The sequence below is a fragment of the Gymnodraco acuticeps genome, unplaced genomic scaffold (assembly GCF_902827175.1).
Source record: "Gymnodraco acuticeps unplaced genomic scaffold, fGymAcu1.1, whole genome shotgun sequence".
NCBI lineage: Eukaryota > Metazoa > Chordata > Actinopteri > Perciformes > Bathydraconidae > Gymnodraco > Gymnodraco acuticeps.
In genome coordinates this window covers 41,095-62,184 of record NW_022992191.1, presented here as the reverse complement: position 1 = coordinate 62,184, position 21,090 = coordinate 41,095, and the positions used below count along the sequence as shown (strand labels likewise).

Genomic DNA, 21,090 nt, shown 5'->3' with positions numbered 1-21,090 from the left:
GAAACATGTTCCGGGCCATAAACCCTGCATAGCAGCACGTTCTGGGGTAAAATGATAAAAACGCACAAGTTAAAAAAACAAACTTGTATCAACAATTTTTTATTTTGGCCATACATCATTCATTCATTTCATAATTAATATACATTATATATACATAAGCAAACAAAGAAAGCCGTGTCCTTGTTCAACCATCTTGCAGTAAATGTTGGCACTGCATTCTTGGCCTTTTTAACAGAGTCATTGAGTTTCTTCCACACACACACGGGATCGAGCGCGTGATCCCACCGTGTGCTCGTGTTGACAAAGTTCGATCCAGTTCAGCCTCATCTGCGCCAGTACTGAAAAGAGACAGGAACACTTTCTTAGATTTTAAAGAAAGGAGAAATTAACATTTAAACATTACTGTTGCGTTAAAGGGCACTGGTTTCAGTTCAATCTAAATGAATATATCCATATGTAATAATAAGCTTGACTCCAACAAAAATACGTCTCAGGTAAGTTTGATTGACTTAAACAAAGGTATCAGTACAAACGCATATTGTCAATAAACTGTTTCTCCTTCATTCTTTCCCTCTAATTACCAGCAGCTGCAGTCGGCTATGACGTCAATTTCACAACAGCTGGTTTAAATAAATGATATAATAATACTCATAACAAAGAAATACAATGTTCAAATATATACACACATAATATATCAAATGTATACATTTTAACATATGGCTGCTACACCAGCTTTTGACATAAGAAACATCCAAAACGGGTTCAAAAAAACAAAAGATAAACAATGTATGGTCAACCTGATTTTTTACCTGAGCAAACTTGTGTATCTGCTCGACCACAGCAGCGAACAGAGCGCCCACACTCTCATCTATCAGACTCTGCATGTAATGCACCGCCTCCTCGTCAGACAGGTCCAATCGGAACTTGTCCTGCACCTGGAGGAAAATAAAAGATATGACCAGATTAAAGACAATTTAACATTAGTCAAGGTAAGATAGTGTAATCGCTCCAGAGGCAACAAACGTACCTTCTTAACGGTCTTGTCAGGCTCCAGGGCGATGTCAGGAATATTGGCATCGACCATGAGAGAGAACAGATTCAGGATCAGGTTGGAGTATCTGAAGAAGAATATTAGATTTTACATGAGTTGTAATCATCGTATTGTATCCTCAGTACAAAGATGAAAGTATCAGTTATGGGTGATGTTTCTAAAAATAGAGTTGAAGCTTTCTGCTGATGGGCCGTACTATGTTTACTTTATGAGATATCAATTGTCAATACTTCCTTTTTCTACCAGTTGTTCTACCTTTGGTTTCAGGTTCATGTCAGTAAACAAAGATCATTTTCTTAAGTTTAGAAGTAAACTGTGATTTAAATATTTATCTGAAGCAAGTTTATTTCCATGCCCTACTCACATAAATTGATACCAGTACCAGCCTAGAAGAGGTGGAAAAGAGTTGGCTATAATGTAAAAAGGACATGACTTGTAGCAGATAGTCTAAACAATACGGAGGCTAAATAAAGTTTTGATTGGTCAATTCAGAACATGTGACACGTTGTAAATCCAGTAGAACAGACCGCTGTCAAGGACTGTAATGACCGTTGCTAAGGAGGAAAAGAGGTTAAACAAGAAATCTGTTTCCACGCAAATCATAACGTTTTGCAAATTATTTGGCGGCAAATATTGAATTTACATTTACACCCTTTCATTTGTTATCTGGGCTTTTAGATGAAGACCGTGCACAGTTAATAAATACAACTATTCTTCTGACTAAAGTAGATATTTTTAAAGTCAATCAAGTAATCATAATTCAAAGGTGGGGTAGGGAATGCTCTTAACATCCCGATAGCAATGAATATATTAAATGCTTTGACAATAAATACATTACAAATATTTCATCTGTGGAAGCCGTGGCGCTGTAAAAAGCACGACCAATCATCTGAGCCGGCCCGGCTAAAGTAACTGGATGGCCTACCTGCCTGTCAGCCTTCCATCTGTGCACAAACTTATCTCGTGCCCTCATTGGTCATGTGCGCATTCGTGTGTGTTGGAGGAGGGGCTCTGTGAGGAAGTCTGAAGGAAGGGGCAGATTTTTTCTGGTTTCTCCATTCTTAAAAGGGTGGCTCAACACGCCATGAAATGGGAAATAGTGAGCTCTAACGAAGAAGTGGGATTAAAGGAACAATAAATATGCTTGCCATGTTGGGTTTTTGGTGCTATTTTTGTTTGTAAAATGTTGAAGTGATCCGACTGACTGTATCTTTATTTCTCTTGGTTTTGTTTTGGTCTGAGATGGGAATGTCATCTCCTATATGTTATTGTTCTGTCCATGTTCGTGTCTTTAGCCTGGTCAAAATAAAAATAAATAATTATTTGGCGGCCCACTTGCAATGCCTTCGCGGACCACTAGGGCGGCGCGCCCCCCAGGTTGGGGAACCGCTGGTCTAAAGCATGACTCTCCCCTCTGATAAAATGTGTATCTGTCCGTCTCTCTACCTCCTGAGGTGCAGGAAGGCGGTGTAGCACTGCTTCCTGAACTCCTGGTACTGCTCGCTCTGCATGCCCCCCATCCCCTCCACCATCTCTTTGCTCAGCTTCATGGGCGGAGGCAGCGGTTTGGGGTCTCGACCCAGGATGTAGCCGAAGTCGATGTGGAAGAGCTTCCCTGAATCAAGAGGAGTTAGAATTCAAAATCTGCTCTGTAAACTAGGTTGTAAATAAACTCGTATTTAATGTTTTCCTCACCGGTTTTTGTCAGTAGCAGATTGTCCAAGTGTCTGTCTCCTACTCCTAAGATGTATGTGATGACGCAGTAACCAGCTGGAGGCAAAGAGAGACACAATGTCAGTAAACACTTCTGAAAGTAGAGCACACAGAAATAGTATCATTGCTCTGTGACTCACCGCAGCTCTTCACATATGTGTCCATGACCTCTGAGCTGATGCCGTACGGCCCCTTTTCACTGGGGGCATGCTTCCTGAAGAAGCTCTGTGGGAATAAAAGGTGGGAGTAAAAGGTATGTTGTTTTGTCAGCTTATATTCACTGTTTCTACTTCTCTGCTCACCTGGATGTTGCCTTCAGTCGCCAGGACTTCAGCAACGGGGACGGACTGGACAAACTGCATGAAACCTGGAAGAAAACACATCTTTCAAACATCATTTAACCACCAGTTGAGTTGTTCTTTTAGCAACTAAATGTACTAAGACTCACCGTGCTTGGTGCTGGTGGCCAACACTTTGTACGGCGTCAACTTCAGGTCCAAATTCTCTTTCCTTAAAAGCTATTAACCCAAACACAAATCAAGGAAGACATTAGGAAAGCAACAACTGTGCTGTATGTGAACATTTTCCTCAAGATATAAGAAATGTAAGAGGAGATGGATCCAAAGACTGCATTATTTACTTTCAGCTGATAAGATGTTCATAGAAACAAAACCCAAAGACATCTATGACTATACATGCTTGGAAGTCTTATTAAATTAAACTACATTTCCCATCCATAAACTGACTTATCATTTTGAGCCTTCTTACTTTATCCATGAGAGAGATGATCTGCAGGATGAGCTGATCCTGCCTCAGGTCGTCTCCGTGTTTGAAGATAACCGGGTACATGGCTCCATCCTCAGCTTTGAAGATCAGTTTAGCTGGCATCAGAGCGCTCTGACACACACACACACACAGAGAGAGAGAGGGAAAAGACTCACGAACTAGTGTCACACAGATACTGGCGTTAGTCCAGACAAAGCCCAATGTAGGAATGGAAGTTTCTTCTTGTGTACCTTGAAGAGCGTGGCTGTGTCGGGCACGATGCCTCTGATCCTGATCTGAGGCTCCAGAGGGAGGGGGATGGGCTCGATCTCTGACAGATTCACCTTCTCGTTGTCCGCCAGCAGAGCCTGCAGCCGCTCCGTCTGCAGAGACACAGGGAGGGATGTTAAACAACTGAGCGGGGATCAGTTTGCTCAGGAGCCTTAACAGTTCAAAGGGAACAGTGTGCACGTTCAATAAGAAACTGCATGTTGCTGTGAGAGCCAAATGGATTCAGGAGGGCAAAGATATGTCAAATTGTACAAATTCGGAATGAACATTGTTTTGCACAATAAACCAAAAACCCGTGAAAAGGATATCAAATGCTGTATTGTTTAGCTAATGTTTGCATGTGCATTTATTCTGTTGTTACCTTCTTCTTTCGATTTCCACTCTCCCTCTGCACGGCTTTCATCAGCTGCACCAGTCTGTCCACAAACGTCTGCTGAGCGGCCAGCAGCGACCGCATCACCCTCACACTCTTATCACCCTGCAGGGAACAGGAAGTGTGTGTTCACAGCTAAAGAAAAGGGAAACGTTTGAAAACGTCCTTAAAGTCTGTGTATCTACTTTGTGCCTGACCTTGAGCAGAGCCTGGCTGAACCTCCTCATGACGTTCAGGTACATCTCGTGGGTCTTAAGGTCTCTCTGCTGGGTGTCCTGGTCCTCACACTCCACTATCACATACCTGATGAACACACACAGATCAATATAAACACAAGGACTGTTTTTCAGTTTGAATAATGAACTCATCTGATTTGAGCTGCTACTCACCAATATAAATAGTTGGCGAGTTCGGAGTTCTTGCAAGCTCGAGAGATGAGAAATGTGCACAAGTCCTGCTACAAAGACACACATTGGGGGATAGGAATACATTTCACATTTCTAGAAAGATCAGGTAGTGATTATTCCTTTATGGATCCTCCTCTCACCTCTTGAGTTTCACTGTCGGCTCCCTCCTTGCCTTTCTGTGTCGCAGTGGAAGATCCCGATGTGCCAGTCAGGATCTGTGAACTACAGAAAGAGAACAATGAGTAATCAGAGATTGCAGCAGTTAAAACATGAAGTTCATTTGAACTAAACTGAGATCGTTCAGTACGGACTGCTTTAGACGGCGAGTGCTCTGCCTCCAGATTCTGGCGTGAGCTCCACAGAGTGCGGCCAGTGAAATCACAAAACCCTAAGAGTTCACGACGCTTCATGAAAGCAAAATAATCAAATTCCGCAAAAGCAGCAAAAACTCTCCCAACCAGTGTGACATTCCGAGGTATATTTAGATCTAGGCAGTAAAAAACAAAACAAGAAAAAGAAAATCTGGAAGGTACAACTATTCCCTCACTGTTCAGAGTAACATCTTTACCGAGTAGTCACACCATGTGCCCTGCTCCTGTCAAAGCTCCCAGCAGTGCTGACTCATTTACGATCCTCAGAGCACTGACCTGTCCATGGTGGACTCGTCTGAAAGCCCCTGGCTGTCTCTCTTGCTGCCTGGCTCCAGGCCGCTCTGAATATCGTTGAAGTTCTCGTACTTCAGCGCCTGGACCAGCTGCAGGAGATACATCAGCAGGTCCTAAAGAGAGAGAAGAGATGGGAGTAAGCATGGATTTGGAATTTAAAGCTCGGTTTTATCATTTGAAAACGTGTATATTTTCTGTCAGCGTGTAAAGAATTCATTTAAAAAGGGAACAGTTTCACCCAACATCGAAAAAAACAATGTTTACGTTTCATTTAGCTGACGGTTTTTTCCAAAGAAACGCACAATGAGCCATTAGGATGCAAACCCAGAACAGGTATAGTTGTTTCATTAAAGCCATATCATTGTATGCTTGTGCATTGGTCTCCATTGATTTCAATATTTAAATATTGTGTCGTAACAGGTGTGTTTTCAGTCAGCAAAGGAAGACTTGTAGAATTAACTAATTAGATTATTTTGTAGACTTTGGCTGTAGAAATGTCTGCATTCTCTCAAATGTAATGGAACCATAGGGGAGTTTGCTAGAGGTTTGCTTGGAGGCGTGTGGCGCAGTGGATAGAGCCTTGGTGTTGGGATCAGGCAGTCACAGGTTCAAACCCCACTGCTGTCAGCATGTCGTTGTGTCCCTGGGCAAGACACTTCACCCCAAATTGCTCCTGTGGGGATTGCCCACAGTATTGAGTATGTAAGTCGCTTTGGATAAAAGCGTGTAATAAGTGACATGTAATGTAATGTAAAGGTGCACAAGTCGGTTAAAATAATACATTTAAAAAACAAGAAATGCAACAATTAGGGGTGAACCGTCACTTTTAAACAGCTCTGTCATCATCATCATCATCATCATCATCATCATCATCATCATCATCATCATCATCATGTTGTTATAAATACACTTTGGAAGGTAAACTTTGAAATGCTTTGTCTCAGGAGAATTTTAGGTTCTATACACACAAACAGAGTTATCATTTCCCGCCCACACGAGTATCCTTCTGTCTCCCCCTGACCCTCTCTCAGTCCCCCTGACCCTCTCTCAGTCCCCCTGACCCTCTCTCAGTCCCTCAGTCCCCCTGACCATCTCTCAGTCCCTCAGTCCCTCTGACCCTCTCTCAGTCCCCCTGACCCTCTCTCATTCCCCCTGACCCTCTCTCAGTCCCTCTGACCCTCTCTCAGTCCCTCTGACCCTCTCTCAGTCCCTCAGTCCCCCTGACCCTCTCTCAGTCCCCCTGACCCTCTCTCAGTCCCCCTGACCCTCTCTCAGTCCCCCTGACCCTCTCTCAGTCCCCCTGACCCTCTCTCAGTCCCTCAGTCCCCCTGGCCCTCTCTCAGTCCCCCTGACCCTCTCTCAGTCCCTCAGTCTCTCAGTCCCCCTGACCCTCTCAGTCCCCCTGACCCTCTCAGTCCCCCTGACCCTCTCTCAGTCCCCCTGACCCTCTCTCAGTCCCCCTGACCCTCTCCACCTCCTCCTCCTACCTCATCGTCGGCCTGCTGCAGGCGCGTCACAGCGTAGCGTCGCACCGTGGGGTTGGAGAACTGGGAGGACAGCAGCTCCAGGGAGTCCTCCACGTCCATCGGCCTCCACTTCCCCAGCATCTCCAGGGCCTGCTTGGCCTCCTGGGGCAGGTCCCAGTTCACACACTTCAGGAACTTTGTCAGGGCCTGCAGCGAGAGGAGGAGGAGGAGGAGGAGGAGGAGGAGGAGGAGGAGGAGGAGGAGGAGGAGGAGGAGGAGGAGGATTATCATGCTGTAGAGATGAGAATTGATAGAGGAGCACGATTAGCTTTGGGTATGTTGGAGTACAATATCACAAAGACACCCACCTTCTCCTGCGTGGTGAGGTAGTATCGGAACTTCCACACCAGGTCCTGCTCTTCAGAGCTCAGCTGCTTTGTTGGAGGGTAGCTCACGATGATCTGATGGAACACACACACACACACACACACACACACACACACACACACACACACACACACACACACACACACACACACACACACACACACACACACACACACACACACACACACACACACACACACACACACACACACACACACACACACACACACACACACACACACCACACACACACACACACACACACACACACACACACACACACACACACACACACACACACACACACACACACACACACACACACAGCTCTATATGATAGTGGTTTCATAAAAGCTTTATCTGCAGGTTAAAATGCTTTCATATCCTTCTTTGATCCTGAAAATGAAACAACTTTAACTGAGCGTGACACCCAGAGCGCAATATGTATATCTGTGTGCTTTAAAACTGTTGTTCTTAGCTGAGTTACATTTAACATTCACTGTAAGAGCACAGGAATGCAGAGCTAGATGATGATAATGATTCTGTTGGAGAGTTTAATGGTTAATTAAGTCACTTTTTCTAGTTGTCAGGAATCATCACTCACATTGAGCTGGTCTCTCGTGGCAGCGTTGGGCTTCAGGTCGTGATCCGATGGCCCGCTGCGGAGGCTTCGAGCCAGCTTGTGATGCTTGCTCTCAACCAGGTTCTCCTGTAAAAAACATTCATTGTAAAATACTGAATATATAGGTTTATACACTATAGATTAACCATGCTAAATATTGTATTATATGTACATTAATGGGCAATGCTAAACGAATAAGTATCTACTTTTTCTGCACATTACACATAGCCACCATATATTATTTGTTGTATTGTGTGGTTATGTATGTGTGTGTCCTCTCACCATCGCCATCTGAGGGTCAGGAACTTTGACGATGTCGCAGCTGGTGAGAACAGGTGATGCGTCGTCTCCATCCTGAGAGGGGACAGAGTGAAAGACACCATCAGTGTCGTCACTTCCAGTGTGTTTTAGACATGTTTTATGTTGAATTTCATCTAGAAATAATACCTTCTCGTAATAGACAATGCTGTACTCCTTGTCATTTGTTTTGACGCGGGGAAACTCCACCATGAGGTACATGAAGTTAGAGCTGCGTTTCTCACTCTGCGGAGACACACACATGGAGAACAAAATAAAGAATTAGTAGGATACAACATTGACATATTATCCCCCAAGTTGCGGGACAGATAGCTAAATAATGAGATAACACCCACTATAAGGCTTGATATCGTCCATCAAATAATAAATGATAGCCACTTAAAATAGCTCAGAAAACCCTGCCTTACAAATACTGAACAAGTTTGAATCTGTACTTTCCGGGTCATAATGGTTATTTCTGACATTACGCAGATCGGTTCATGATTGCATGTATGACTCTGATTGTGTTTATAACATAGTACAAACCTAAGAATCTACAATCGTCTGTGCACAGTGTTAGTACTAATGATCAAATGCTAATTAGTAAAAAGTCAGCAGTCCTGAGGTTTCGTCCTCTGGAGAACAATGCATTTCTTTCAAAATCGTCATGGCATTCTATTAAATAGTGGTTACGATTATTTAGTTGTGGAGGCAACATCGCCTTCTTCTACTCCAGGATCAAAAAAAGCTCTGTTTTGAAACAGAGTCCAGCTAAACCCACTCACCTCGTTGATCATCTCAATCTCTCTGAAGGTCAGACGGTCCAGCCAGTCGACCTTCACCATGTGGCCCTGTCGATGGGCCTTCGTCAGCTGCATGGAGAGAGAAATGGAGGAGGATGGGAGGACGAAAAAAGGTTAACAAAAATATAAAAGTCTCAATACAGAGGTTGTGATTTCTGTAGCGGCAGAACTGGTCGCAGCATGGTGGCTGATGTGCAAACAGCTCGCCCAATCATGCACAAATCCAGTGCCAGCAGCCAATCCAGCGTCTCTGGTCACACACTCAGCAGCCAATCAACTCACCAGTGGGGGGGTCAGGGGTGTAAGCACACATTGGGCCATGAACAGGAAGCCTAGCCCTAATTAGAGTTGGCACTATGCCCTCAGGATTGATAAAGTTATATCTGAATGTATTTTGTGAATGAAATAGTTAACATCCAATCAGATTAACTCAAATCAAACGAGCTCCCCAATACATATTTCCAAAAAGCTGCAACAAGTTGGCCAAAACGTTCTTGTGTCCAAATAAACAACAGAAACATGCACACACACTATGGCAACAGCAGAAAATAATTCAAAACCCAATGTGTGTGATGCTTTCAAGAAGCCGTACAACTTGACAGACAAGTGTTCACACAAAAGTCAAAAGGTATTGCAGTAAATAGGTTTTTATTTTGTATGTGATAATCCTCATTTAAGCAGTGAATGATGGAAAAGAGTTTTTTTTGCAAATACGTTTGGACCATGGCCTGTTTCACACACATACAGTACACAAACGCACAAATACTGCAGTGCCAACACTAACGCCTCCTCTTGTACTCACATCACCTAGTGTCTCCAGGTCAGGGCCCTGGAACAGATGATGATTTAGACACATCTGTCCACCTTTTCCAACACACACACACAATGTCCCTAATCGTATTCCTTTCCCTTATCCATTCCTTTAGCCGTTTGGTAACACACCACATCCCTTTTCTCCCCAATCCTTAATCCTCCTGTCCACAGACATACAGTACCTTGGCGAGTCTGCCCATCTGGTCCTCCGTCAGGCTGCTGCTGGTGCGTCCGGGTGTGGTGGTGGGCTCGCCTCCGTTCCCCTCCACACCTGGCCACACTTTCAGGTCATGCATCCCTTGCCGGAACATACTAGAAGACAACAGGCGGAGCTGTTTTAAAATCACGTTTGTTTAATTGAACTTGTACATTCAAATCTTACACAGTGCAGCTGTAAAGTGAAGTAATGATTCATCCTGGTGCCAAAATAAAGAATATTCCAACATGTTTTTACAGTCATTAACGAGTTTAGACTGACCCATATTTGCCAAACAGGGTGACAGTGGTTCCTCCAACTGGGACCGCTCTGCCGGGTCCATATATGTCCCAAATTGTGAGAGCAACCTGGGCACTTTGGGGAAGGTCTGGGTACTTGACGGGCAGCCGCAGCCACTCATTCCAGCTGTAGAGGGGTGAGTGTAAGAAGAAAGAGAAACATGTCAGAAGAACTACCATTTAACAACGGTAAAAAAAAGGATTTGCAAGTTTTTTAGGTGCTGTCTTTTAAGCTCTGAAGAAGGCAAAATAAATTAGTATTTTCCTGAGAAGGAATTTCTTTTGAAAGTGAACATTTTTCTAACAAACATTACAAAGATGTTTACAATGGCATCAAAAGGGGTATGTCTGCTAAGTGAGTGAAATAAGAAAAGAGACAGATTTGTTCTCACTTCCAACGTGTGCTAAACGCTTTGTACGAGGTGCGGACGGGCAGGGCGAGAGGTTTTCCCTCAGCGAACACCTGACAGGTGACGTAGAGGTCCGAGCAGTTTTCCTGGTAGAGGCCGGAGAACCGCAGCATGGGGTCTTCCAGCAGAGCTTTGTAGCTGTTCTGCTCTCGTTTCCCCTCTAAACTGCCTCTGGAAGAAGAGAGGAGACAGAGAGGGCGGTTAGGAAGGGGAGACGTTGTTTTCTGATGCTTTCAAGAGTGCTCTCACTTGTTCACTTACAGATAAGTCAAATTAATGAACTTTCTTGGCAGGTTTAAGATTGTTGGTAACTTAAAATCAATGTTACCTCATCACATTATGTTGATATTCTTGCTAATCATGATAAAAACCCATTTCTGTACCAGACTTATAAGACAGTTAATTACAACTTTAATAAATCCACAACATTGTGATTATTTATTTCATGTGGTGTGCATGGAGGAAGTGATTAAAGAGACATTATATAATAACAAACGCATTGTTTAAGAGAGGTTACAAACCACAAAGGGCTTATTGTAAAGCCCCCCCCTCTAGGATTTAAAATGTATCCTATTAGGCTACTATGGAGAGTTTTGGCTTCACATGTGAGTATTGGCTTACTCTTCTTACAGATATAGGTCACACTAGAAATAAAAATAAAGAATATGATCATTTTCAATAAACGTATATATTATTCTCTCCACTAATCAATTAGTTTGTCCATAAAATGCCTCTACTATTACAACGTAAATCATAGAGCAACAGCAAATGATTACATGTTGGCCAGATGAATACTTATTTAATCATCAAAATGAATGCCTATTATGTCCAGTAATAAATGGAAAAAGTGATTGAAACACAGGGTAGGAATACATCTCCATACACATTTTAACGCATGTCGCTGTCTGTTTGATTAAACTCCGATAAATAAACAGTGTCTTATGACGTATTTTAAAGCTTAAAGTCATAAAATCATGTCAAATACACACATGTCGTCCAACACTCACAGACACACAAACAGACCAAGTATCCTGTCAAGTCACAAGATAGATTAGTTACACTGCTGGATACAAAAGCGACGCATTATAAGTACAACACTCACATCTTAAGTTGAACATTGATGTCCATGTCACAGCTGTAAACATAGTTGAATTTATCAGTGTCCATCTTCCGACGGAAAAACACTTAATTTTAATAAAAAACCTGAACAACATGAAATCCCGGACGGTTATACGAGACTTGGCGAACGGTTGGGTTTGCGACAAGGCCTCGGCACAAAAACACCGTTTGAAACTACCTCTCACACGGAAAGCTAATTTATAAGCGTGTAGACAAGTTTAAAAATGTAACTTGTACGGTGTGTATTCACGGTAAAGACATTATTTTAACCGCTGTCTCACCGGGCATGATTTAATGTTTTTGATAAGCTACACACAACAACACAGCTTCAGCCAAAAACCTACAGCCAGGCCAGAGTAGTCAATCCTCGATACAGCACGGTAGATAAATTCAACAGGCAATCATTGTATCGTGTTGTGATTTGTCGAGTCTGATAGAACCAAGGAGGAAGTAGAAAAGAGGCGGGGTTAACAATACGCTTATTAAAGTGACAGTTCACCGAAGAGTGGAGCAGCAAAGCCCAAACACACATTAACCTGTTCTCCACCCAAATGAAGAAAAAAGGTGGAGTCATTTGTTTATATTCCACTAACGATATATATCTTTCCTGTTGTATTTCATTTGACCTTTAATTCATGTGCAATGTCTTATCTATCTGCTGTGACTAAAAATAAAATCCCAAATTAGGATCAATAAAGTGTAGGCTATCTAATTAAATACACCACGTTTTAGGTTATGTGAACTGGGCATACTCTAAACAAAAAATTGCATTGAAATTGGTATGTGTATTATTAATTATTTGCTGAAGAAACATAAAGCTGTGGAAATATGCAGATTAGGTTTTTATAGCATGAGTTCACTGGACTTTAAGGCTGCAGTTTGTCTATATGGAAAATATGTATTATGTTAAAAACTCCCATCAAAACATGATGACAGCCCCTTGAACTTTCATTTCACAGAAAGGTCACCAAAATTCAAACGCACTTGTCCCTAATGAAATGCATATCCGTGAAGGGCAACAGGCGTTTGTAAGGAAAATCCTCATCTTTTGTTTTATGGGGTCCTCCCTTTTCCTCCACATTGACGACAACCAGTTGTCAAATCAGGTTGTGAACTCATCGTCGGGATATTGTATGGGACCCTCAGGCGCTGAAGAGGTCAGCACCACCCGAGTTGAACTGATGTAAGAACATCTGCCAATAAAACATCTTCCAACGTCTGAAACAGCATCAGAATAAGATCAATCAAAGGTTGAAACCGACCGCTGGCCTCCTCAAATCATCTCTGCTATCAGGTTAGATATTTATCGTTACCTGTGTATTACTCATGTCAAGGGCACCAATACTTTAACTGCAATAAGTCTTCATAGAACCAATACAGCTTGAGAGAGGCAACTGTGAGTCATACACATCCAATGAATGAAGAAGCACCCCGGACTGATGAGGCCTATCAACACTCTCCGACTACTGTAGGGGTACGAGAGAAAAAGCACGTAAACCACCACGTTAAGAGGCCCCGGGGCCTCCTGTGAGAGGCTGGAGAGGATTTTTTCCCTATGATCTCGCACCTCAGACAGCAAACAACTGGAAGAAGATGAGCTAATGTTTTGTTGCCCCAGGCAGCGACACTATGCTGACTAGTCAGGGTCAGATCACATCTTATATTTTAAGATCACACAGAAATGCACACGTGTGCACGACATACAGCAAACTAAAGACCAGTGGAAGATGGATTTTGGGTTTATCGAAAACATATAGGCCAAACTATGAAAACAAGCACACACCTTTTGTGATAAGAGATGGGATAAAGAAATAACATTTTTTATTATTTTAAGCTTGACGATTAATTCTTGACCTAGAAATAGCGGCAAAACGACTCTATTAAAGCAATTACATAAATATGATTCAATACGTTTCCTCTTACTTAACACTCTGCATATCCATCATTCCTTATGGGTTGAATGGGACTGGCATGAGGTCACAGACTGGAGTTAACAGTGTGACATCATTAATATGAGGTCATTCTGGAGGTAGGGGTCAGAGGTTATAGCAGAAATGCATATACATGTATGTGTGCAGTGTGGTTAAACGTACAGATGGGTGTGAAATTAAACATTTACTCTACTGGAGGAATGAACATCAAATCCTAAGAAAGAAATTCCCTCATTTAGTGTCTTGAGGATTTTGGTGGAGACACGTGAAGCTCTTTCTACTCTATATTTTGAGTGTAGACATTAGATATATTACTTTTAGTGTATCAGGCATGTGTTTTAAATGTACATTAAGGGAAGAAAAGTTCATGTCTGTTTATTTATGTAACATTTTAGCAACAAGGCAAGTGCTCACCACGAGACAATGTGCAAACGAAAGTAAAAAGCTAAATAGAAAGTCATCTAAAATAGAAGAAGATGGATATAAAGTATAAGAATAAAGGTTAGAGTGCAGGCAGCTTATGAAATTAAAGGAAAACAATGATTTAATAAAAGGCACTGGCCAATAAGAGACTTGATTTAAAAATAAATAAATTCCCCAGGTTTATGGAGCATAAAAACGAAACGCTGCTTCTCCACGTTTACTCTGGGCTCTGGGGACAGGATTGAGACCTGCATTAGACACATCTTTAGTTACTGGACGTCAACCTGGCTGAAAAACCATATGAAAGGTTGAATGGTGATGAATCATGTTTGATAATTCCATCCCTCTCTCTCTCCTCTCTCCCTGCCCTCCACCTCACCTCTCTCCTACCCTTCCCTCTCTTAGTCACCACATGGATGTGTCATTGTTTCTATCACTTTTTAGAAGTTCATGCCCACTGAAGCGCAGCGAGGTGATCTCCGGAGTGCCAAAACACCGCCAAGATCCTTACACCCCCCCTCCCCTCTCCACACAGACCACCACCTCCTCGTTCCCCAATGGATGGCACCGCTGACACCTTCCTCCGCCAGGCCTGTGGGCCGCATGATGGTCTGACCACACCTCCACGCCAGGCTCGTAAAGCCCCAGGATGTGTATAAATAAGGGAGCAGAAGGAGCAGAAGAACCAGAAGCTGATCAGACCAGATGAAGATGGAGCTCGTCGGGGTTAACTGGGTTCTTGCCGCTGCAGGTTTCTTTCTGTGGACCAGCGTTGGGTCTGCTGCTCCCATGGTGTGCCACTATAACTCCAGAGGTGAGGTCCCATGCTCTAAAATGTAACTTGAAAAATGAAATACATATTTGCAATGTTTCTGAGTTGTTTTGGTGCCGTTGCAGCACTGTGTGAGTTCCAGGGGAAGAACTACTCGCTGGGGGAAAGCTGGATGGACAACGCCTGCATGCAGTGCACCTGTCTGCACCCTGTGGGAGTCGGCTGCTGCGAGACGTGAGTACACACAAAACCTAAAATGTGGTTAGATGCAAATCGGTATGGGGGATCAAAACGGTGGGTACAGTGGTGGACAGTTAGCAGGCACATTTCCTCACGTATAGACCATTTTGAGATACTTTTTACTGCAGTATTTCCATTTAATGCAACTTTTACTTCTACTCCACAGCAATCTATTAGCAAATATTGCACTTTTTCCTCAACTAAATGTATCTGATAACCTAAGTTATCTAATAATACAAAATAAAATCAACTAATAATGAATCATGTATTAATACATGTCAAGATACTTAATTGATCGCTTGTGGAAATGCACAAAATTCAGGCAGAACTTGAATTAATATAGCATAATACAGTTTAAAAATACTATGTACATTTTTGACTTAAGTACCCGCTGAATGTTTGACCTGTAAGGGTTCCACAGAACAATGGTCATGCTGAAGAACTGTTATTATTGTTTGATGAATAGCATCTCTAAGGGCATAACAACGTTTGTGTGCATTTATTAAGGAACCCTTTTAGTTTAGTTTAGGAAGATTCTCTTGATATTTGGCAACCTGTAAGTGCAACATTTGTCAAATGAAAAGAAAAAAAAGGAGAGTTCAAGGAAAAGTGTTTTTTGAGTGATTGGAAAAGCTGCTGACTCCTCTCTTTTACCTCGATATCGGTCCAGGGTGCAGCGGCCGGTGGACTTCCCCGCATGGTGTGAGCTGCGTGTGGAGCAGCTGACCTGCAGCGTGTCCCTGGTCCAGACAGCCGACCCCCGCCTGCCCTGCTCCCCCGGGGAGGGCATGAAGGACCCCGGCCACGGCTCCTTTGATCTGAAGCAGCAGCAGCTCGACTGGTAGAAACCATCTCAGACACCGCTATCTGTTCATGCTGTTTGCCTGTGGAACCAGTGCTCACTAGGGTTAAATACCAGTAACCACTTTATTCACAAACTGTATCAATATAAGACGTAACAGCATTTGTTCTTTCTGGATTGTATTATAAATGAAGGAAATGTGAGTGAAATGTTTATCTGAAAATATGTTTTAGCACTGAGCATTAAATGTTAACAACTTGGTAAAAATGTAAGCATCTATATTTAGATCTTTATTTTCAGTATGTTTTTGCTTCTTCTATTAATCCAACAATGACTCATTGTAAATATAAGCAAATATAAGCGTACATTAATATATATAACTATTCCTGTTGACCTGTTCTCTGCTGTAACTCATTTACCCTCTTAATAAAAACCTTGTTTTTAACAAAGAATGTTGAATTTTGTGAAGAAAATAAAATGGCTTCCTCCCACATAATCTTTCAAATTTAAATCACACTTTTAATGATTTTTTCTTGTAGTATTTACATTTCTATGCAGCCTTTGCACAAGCTGAAAGAAAAACAGGAAAACAGTAAAAACATTTGGATTAAGAAACAGCTGTTTCCTAATATGATAAAGAGCTAGTGTGCGAGTGAGTAAAGGGATCAAAAATAAAATAAATACAGAAAAACACCGCAACCACGAACACAGTTGCATGTCATTAGGTCCAACAATAAAGAAGGTTAAGATGCAATGCATAAGAAACAAGGCAAAACATAGGTTGCATAATATACATATGGAATCCATCACTGGCTCTGCATAAACAATGGAATCAACAAAAACATAATGCTCCTGAAATGTACACACACACACACACACACACACACACACACACACACACACACACACACACACACACACACACACACACACACACACACACACACACACACACACACACACACACACACACACACACACACACACACACACACACACACACACACACACACACACACACACACACACACACACACACACACACACACACACACACACACACACACACACACACACACACACACACACACACACACACACACACACACACACACACACACACACACACACACACACGTCAAATGGTGATGCTGTTGGTCCCTGAAAAGTGGGACATGTAGGATGCCAAGGCCGGGTTGGTGGGGAAGACTTTGATAGGCAGATCCCAGCTGAAGGTGTCCACGTCCACATGCTCCGCCCCTGCCCATACGGTGACCTCCGATTGGTTCTGCAGAACTGTGGGCGGCTCCATAGGCTCCCGGGCGGTGACGAATTCAAAGTGAAGGCGCCACCTCAGCATCACTGTCGAAGCAGAGATGCATTTGATAGTTAAGTTAACAGTATGATTATTTACATTTTTCAAACAGTTAATTGTTAAAATCTCCACTTTATTCATGTTTTCCCTTCGAGTCATTTCCAGTAACATTTAGTCTAATGATGGCTCATGAAACATTATATTAATAAAATGTCTAACACCCAAATCTTCTCCATGTCAAAACCTTTGAGCAACACTAATCTACAGTAGAAGTCAATGTAGTAGAGACCGCCCCATTGGTGCCATTTTTGATTGCTAGAACACAGTGTATTATATTATTATAATTATTATTATTATAAGTATGGTAAAAAATATCTGAAATATCACTAGATGTCATATTTGACATGTTTCAGCCGACAGATGACTGACCTATGTCGGTGCTGAAGCCCGGCGTGACGTTGAGCGGGATGGGCAGAGAGAAGTGGCTGGAGGCGGTGTGCAGGCACGACTCCATGTGGCGCCCGTGTCCTGTCACACTGAGGATCTGTCCGGGGTGCCGCTGGTGCTGCTGCTGAATCTCCTCCTCACTCTGAATGCTCACCGAATACTGGAATACATACACACAGGGTATTATAAGGTAACATTTTACAACAAAATGAACCACAGTGTGCTTGAACGAGAAGAGATAACACACCTGCAGGCAGGGAATATCTCCCTCTGAGAAGTTAAATGTGCCAACGATGTCCTCGCCGAGTCTGTAAACCATCTTGAAGATGCAGAACTTTGCCACTTTCCCACGCATATTGGTGATATTAAACATGTCTGGACAAAGCAAAAGGAATAAAGTCAAACTAGGACATTCAAATAAAGAAGTGTGGAAAACATAAGAAGTAGAGAACACAAGGCAAGGCAAACAAAGACATGGATACAAGTTACAGTGCAGTTTAAGATGTGAATAGTTCAATTAAAAGCAGCGAAAAAAGAAAAGTCTTCAGTCTGGATTTAAAAGTAGTCAGAGTTGCAGCGGACCTGCAGGTTTCTGGGAGTTTGTTCCAGATATTTGGAGCATAATAACTGAACGCTGCTTTACCATGTTTAGTTCTGACTCTGGGGACAGAAAGCTGACCAGTCCCTGAAGACCTGAGAGATCTGGATGGTTCATCATTTAGCAGGAGGTCAGAAATGTATTTTGGGCCTAAACCATTCAGTGCTTTATAAACCAGCAGCAGTATTTTGAAATCTATTCTTTGACACACAGGAAGCCAGTGTAAAGACTTCAGTTCACAAGTCCTATTTAGAGATTGAGAGCAATTACTAAAACAGTAACACTATTACTATTTACATCTTTATTATTACTATATTTTTTAACTTTTATCTTCCAGGACACATATAATAGGTAAACATGTCAAATCTAGCTTGAAGTTAGCTGCTTTGCTGGTAAACAAAGGTACACCTTTTACATCTCGCCATCATAAATGTAACAATTGAGCAAGAGAGGCAACACCATTTTGTTAATTGCTCTAAACTTACATTTTTACTTGGGAATGATAGATAACATAAAGCGTACATAATCTGAAAATGTTCAATTTACAAAGACAAAAATAAAAACTGATTAAAAAAGAATAATGCTTTGTATTTTAAAGGCAACTAGTGTGAGACATATGGCTTCAAAATACAGCAAAGAAAAGCGAGATGACGATGAGACTCACGGGGGCAACGTCTCGATGTGGTGATCATCAGCATGTCCAGAGCTCTTTCTAAAGGTCGAGCATCCCTGCGGCTCGCTTCCTCTTCCTCCAGGAAAGGGTTGGAGGGGCAAACTTCCTCGTCCTGGGGAAATGGAGGCTCTGGCATGCCTACAGTTCAGACAGGATCATGTTAGCTATCAAGTTCTTGTTGTAGTAGTTTTTATCATTCTAATTCTTCTAAATAAAGTTTGTTTAAGCACAGTAATCACTTCTCATGAGTTTTTAAAGTGTAAGTCATGCCACGTTATCAGCACTGGAAGCATTGCTGTGCAAAATGCTTGCAACTAAACTTAAGGGTAGGCGAAAGTGTATCTGACCTTGTAGAACCAGCACTCTGAAGGGAACTCGGAGCAGTTTGATGGGCGAGTTGACTCTCTGGCAGCCGATGGTTAGTTTATACACGTACTTCACCGCCTGACCACGGTAACTAGGAGGACCATCTATGGGTACGATCTCACTGTATGAATCTGTGGAAGAGTGAGCATTCATGTCAGACTGATAGACAGAAAGAAAATGGTGTATTTATAAATGTTGCACGACCATTTGGGGAACATTTGATATGAAGCATCCAATAACTTTATACTGTAAAACTAGTGATTTGTATGGATGTAGACTTTTTTCACTATGTACATACAGGTTTTGCTCTCCCCGGGGTCCAGGCGCAGGTCACAGAATAATATTTTAGGTGGTGTGTCCAGCACACATTGACCCCGCTCTCCTGTAGAAGAAAAAAAGTATAGATTGGATTCAAGGCATATTCCAATAAAACAATAAGGCTAACCAACAGTGCTATAATATCCAGAACCTTTATTCATAACAGATCATTCATGTACACTCATTTATGCTTTTTTCCTCTCCCAAACTAACCTCTGCTTGGAACAAGCACTGTGTTGCTCTCAGCCTGGACATCGTGTTTGTTGCCCTGGGTCGGCAGAGCCACTCTGTTCTCACTGGCATGAAACTGGCAGTGGATCTGAGCACTGGCCCATGCCAGCATCTCACTGAGACACAGGCAGAAAACACAAAGTTACAAAAGGGTATCTACAGTGATTAGTTACACGATTGATTTAACTGTTTTGCATTACATACATAGTCCATATCGTGTTACAAGGCACACACAAAAAAGGCATTTCGAAGGATCACATATACATAGCTTAACTCTTATCAGGCTCCATGGGCACTGCATGTTGCATACATCAACTAAATCAATGCTTTCAGGGTTCAGGAACACCTTAATGTTTGAACACAGCAATGGGCAAAAGACAGGTTTTAAACGATCATACCTATTATGAGTAAATACATTAGAGTTGTAAAACCCTACCTGCTGGCAGAGGTGGACAGGTGGGACATCGGGTTGGTGAATGTTATGAGACACTCCATGAGCTCCCCGGCGAGAAACACAGGGCCTCGGGCCATGGAGGCCACCACCTCGATCATCTGTAACGTTAGACGCCAAAAACACTACATTTCTACATAACATCACTAATGTGGCGATCATAATGCACTGAGATCAAGCATGCTTTGTTATTCTGGAAAGATAACACTACAGGTTTGCACATACCGCTACATGCTAAACAGAAGCTGAATAGTTTGGACTGCTTGCTAGCTAAAAGCTACTATTTTAGGGTCAATATAAACATACATACCTTGGCCTCAAACGTTACTGTTGCGAGGCAAAACGCTGTCTTGTAGATCGGAGCACCTAAATGTACTTTCGAGAAAGCAAATATACCCTCCTTCCCAAAGTACTAGACATGGCGTATGAGGTTAGCTAGCATTTCAGCTACAGTAAACAACACATCCGCCTCCGTACGACCAAGCACTGACCAAGGGATACACAATTAATATATAAATATCACAACTATTGAAGAAAAAACATTCTCTTTAAGAATATGTTTTGTCCATCATCATTGTTTTACCTTGATCTTAATCGAACTTTTTTTTACAAAATAAAACGACAGTGTAGAATTACAGTAAACGTTTTTGGTCGACCATTTAGAAGCCGTCCCGTGGCACAGCTAGCGAGAGGTGGACTGTTGCTATGGTAACTTGTAGGGAGGCGTAAACTCAATATGTAAAAGAAACATTTAATTATGTGCGCTAACACTTCACATTCTTAAGGAATCCTTTCAATACGGTCTTTATACTTTTATATTTATTCACATGGAGCAATGGCTGTCAA

At 42.3% G+C, this 21,090-nt stretch overlaps 3 protein-coding genes across 6 annotated transcripts; 1 reads left to right on the top strand and 2 right to left on the bottom strand.

Moving 5' to 3' along the window:
• Nucleotides 1–83: 83 nt before the first annotated feature.
• Nucleotides 84–12,043, bottom strand: pik3c3 (phosphatidylinositol 3-kinase, catalytic subunit type 3). Of its 2 annotated transcripts, none has more exons than XM_034205243.1 (25): nt 11,661–12,043; nt 10,541–10,729; nt 10,132–10,275; nt 9,836–9,965; nt 8,823–8,909; nt 8,188–8,283; nt 8,023–8,094; nt 7,723–7,827; nt 7,100–7,192; nt 6,753–6,938; nt 5,248–5,378; nt 4,741–4,822; nt 4,583–4,650; nt 4,391–4,496; nt 4,182–4,298; nt 3,781–3,912; nt 3,533–3,661; nt 3,213–3,282; nt 3,067–3,131; nt 2,905–2,989; nt 2,747–2,821; nt 2,498–2,666; nt 1,028–1,118; nt 810–935; nt 84–338 (listed from the first exon to the last, which is right to left on the bottom strand). In XM_034205243.1, the coding sequence occupies exons 1-25, from the start codon at nt 11,723–11,725 to the stop codon at nt 324–326; spliced, it is 2,628 nt and encodes an 875-aa protein (XP_034061134.1). In that variant the 5' UTR covers nt 11,726–12,043; the 3' UTR covers nt 84–323. The 2 variants fall into 2 exon arrangements, with proteins under 2 accessions (XP_034061134.1, XP_034061135.1); XM_034205244.1 differs by having other exon boundaries at nt 4,583–4,647.
• Nucleotides 12,044–12,201: 158 nt separating this feature from the next.
• msmp (microseminoprotein, prostate associated) lies at nt 12,202–16,260 on the top strand. Of its 3 annotated transcripts, none has more exons than XM_034205245.1 (5): nt 12,202–12,241; nt 12,772–12,971; nt 14,476–14,845; nt 14,929–15,037; nt 15,714–16,260. In XM_034205245.1, exons 3-5 carry the CDS (start codon nt 14,737–14,739, stop codon nt 15,886–15,888), a joined length of 393 nt encoding a protein of 130 aa, XP_034061136.1. In that variant the 5' UTR covers nt 12,202–12,241; nt 12,772–12,971; nt 14,476–14,736; the 3' UTR covers nt 15,889–16,260. The 3 variants fall into 3 exon arrangements, with proteins under 3 accessions (XP_034061136.1, XP_034061138.1, XP_034061139.1); XM_034205247.1 differs by having other exon boundaries at nt 14,437–14,845; XM_034205248.1 differs by lacking the exon at nt 12,202–12,241 and having other exon boundaries at nt 12,762–12,860; nt 14,437–14,845.
• A 613-nt stretch (nt 16,261–16,873) lies between these two features.
• rgp1 (GP1 homolog, RAB6A GEF complex partner 1) lies at nt 16,874–20,927 on the bottom strand. The gene is made up of 9 exons (XM_034205274.1): nt 20,555–20,927; nt 20,230–20,345; nt 19,776–19,909; nt 19,543–19,626; nt 19,226–19,375; nt 18,870–19,016; nt 17,855–17,982; nt 17,590–17,767; nt 16,874–17,207 (listed from the first exon to the last, which is right to left on the bottom strand). Exons 2-9 carry the CDS (start codon nt 20,343–20,345, stop codon nt 16,984–16,986), a joined length of 1,161 nt encoding a protein of 386 aa, XP_034061165.1. The 5' UTR covers nt 20,555–20,927; the 3' UTR covers nt 16,874–16,983.
• Between the last annotated feature and the right edge of the window lie 163 nt (nt 20,928–21,090).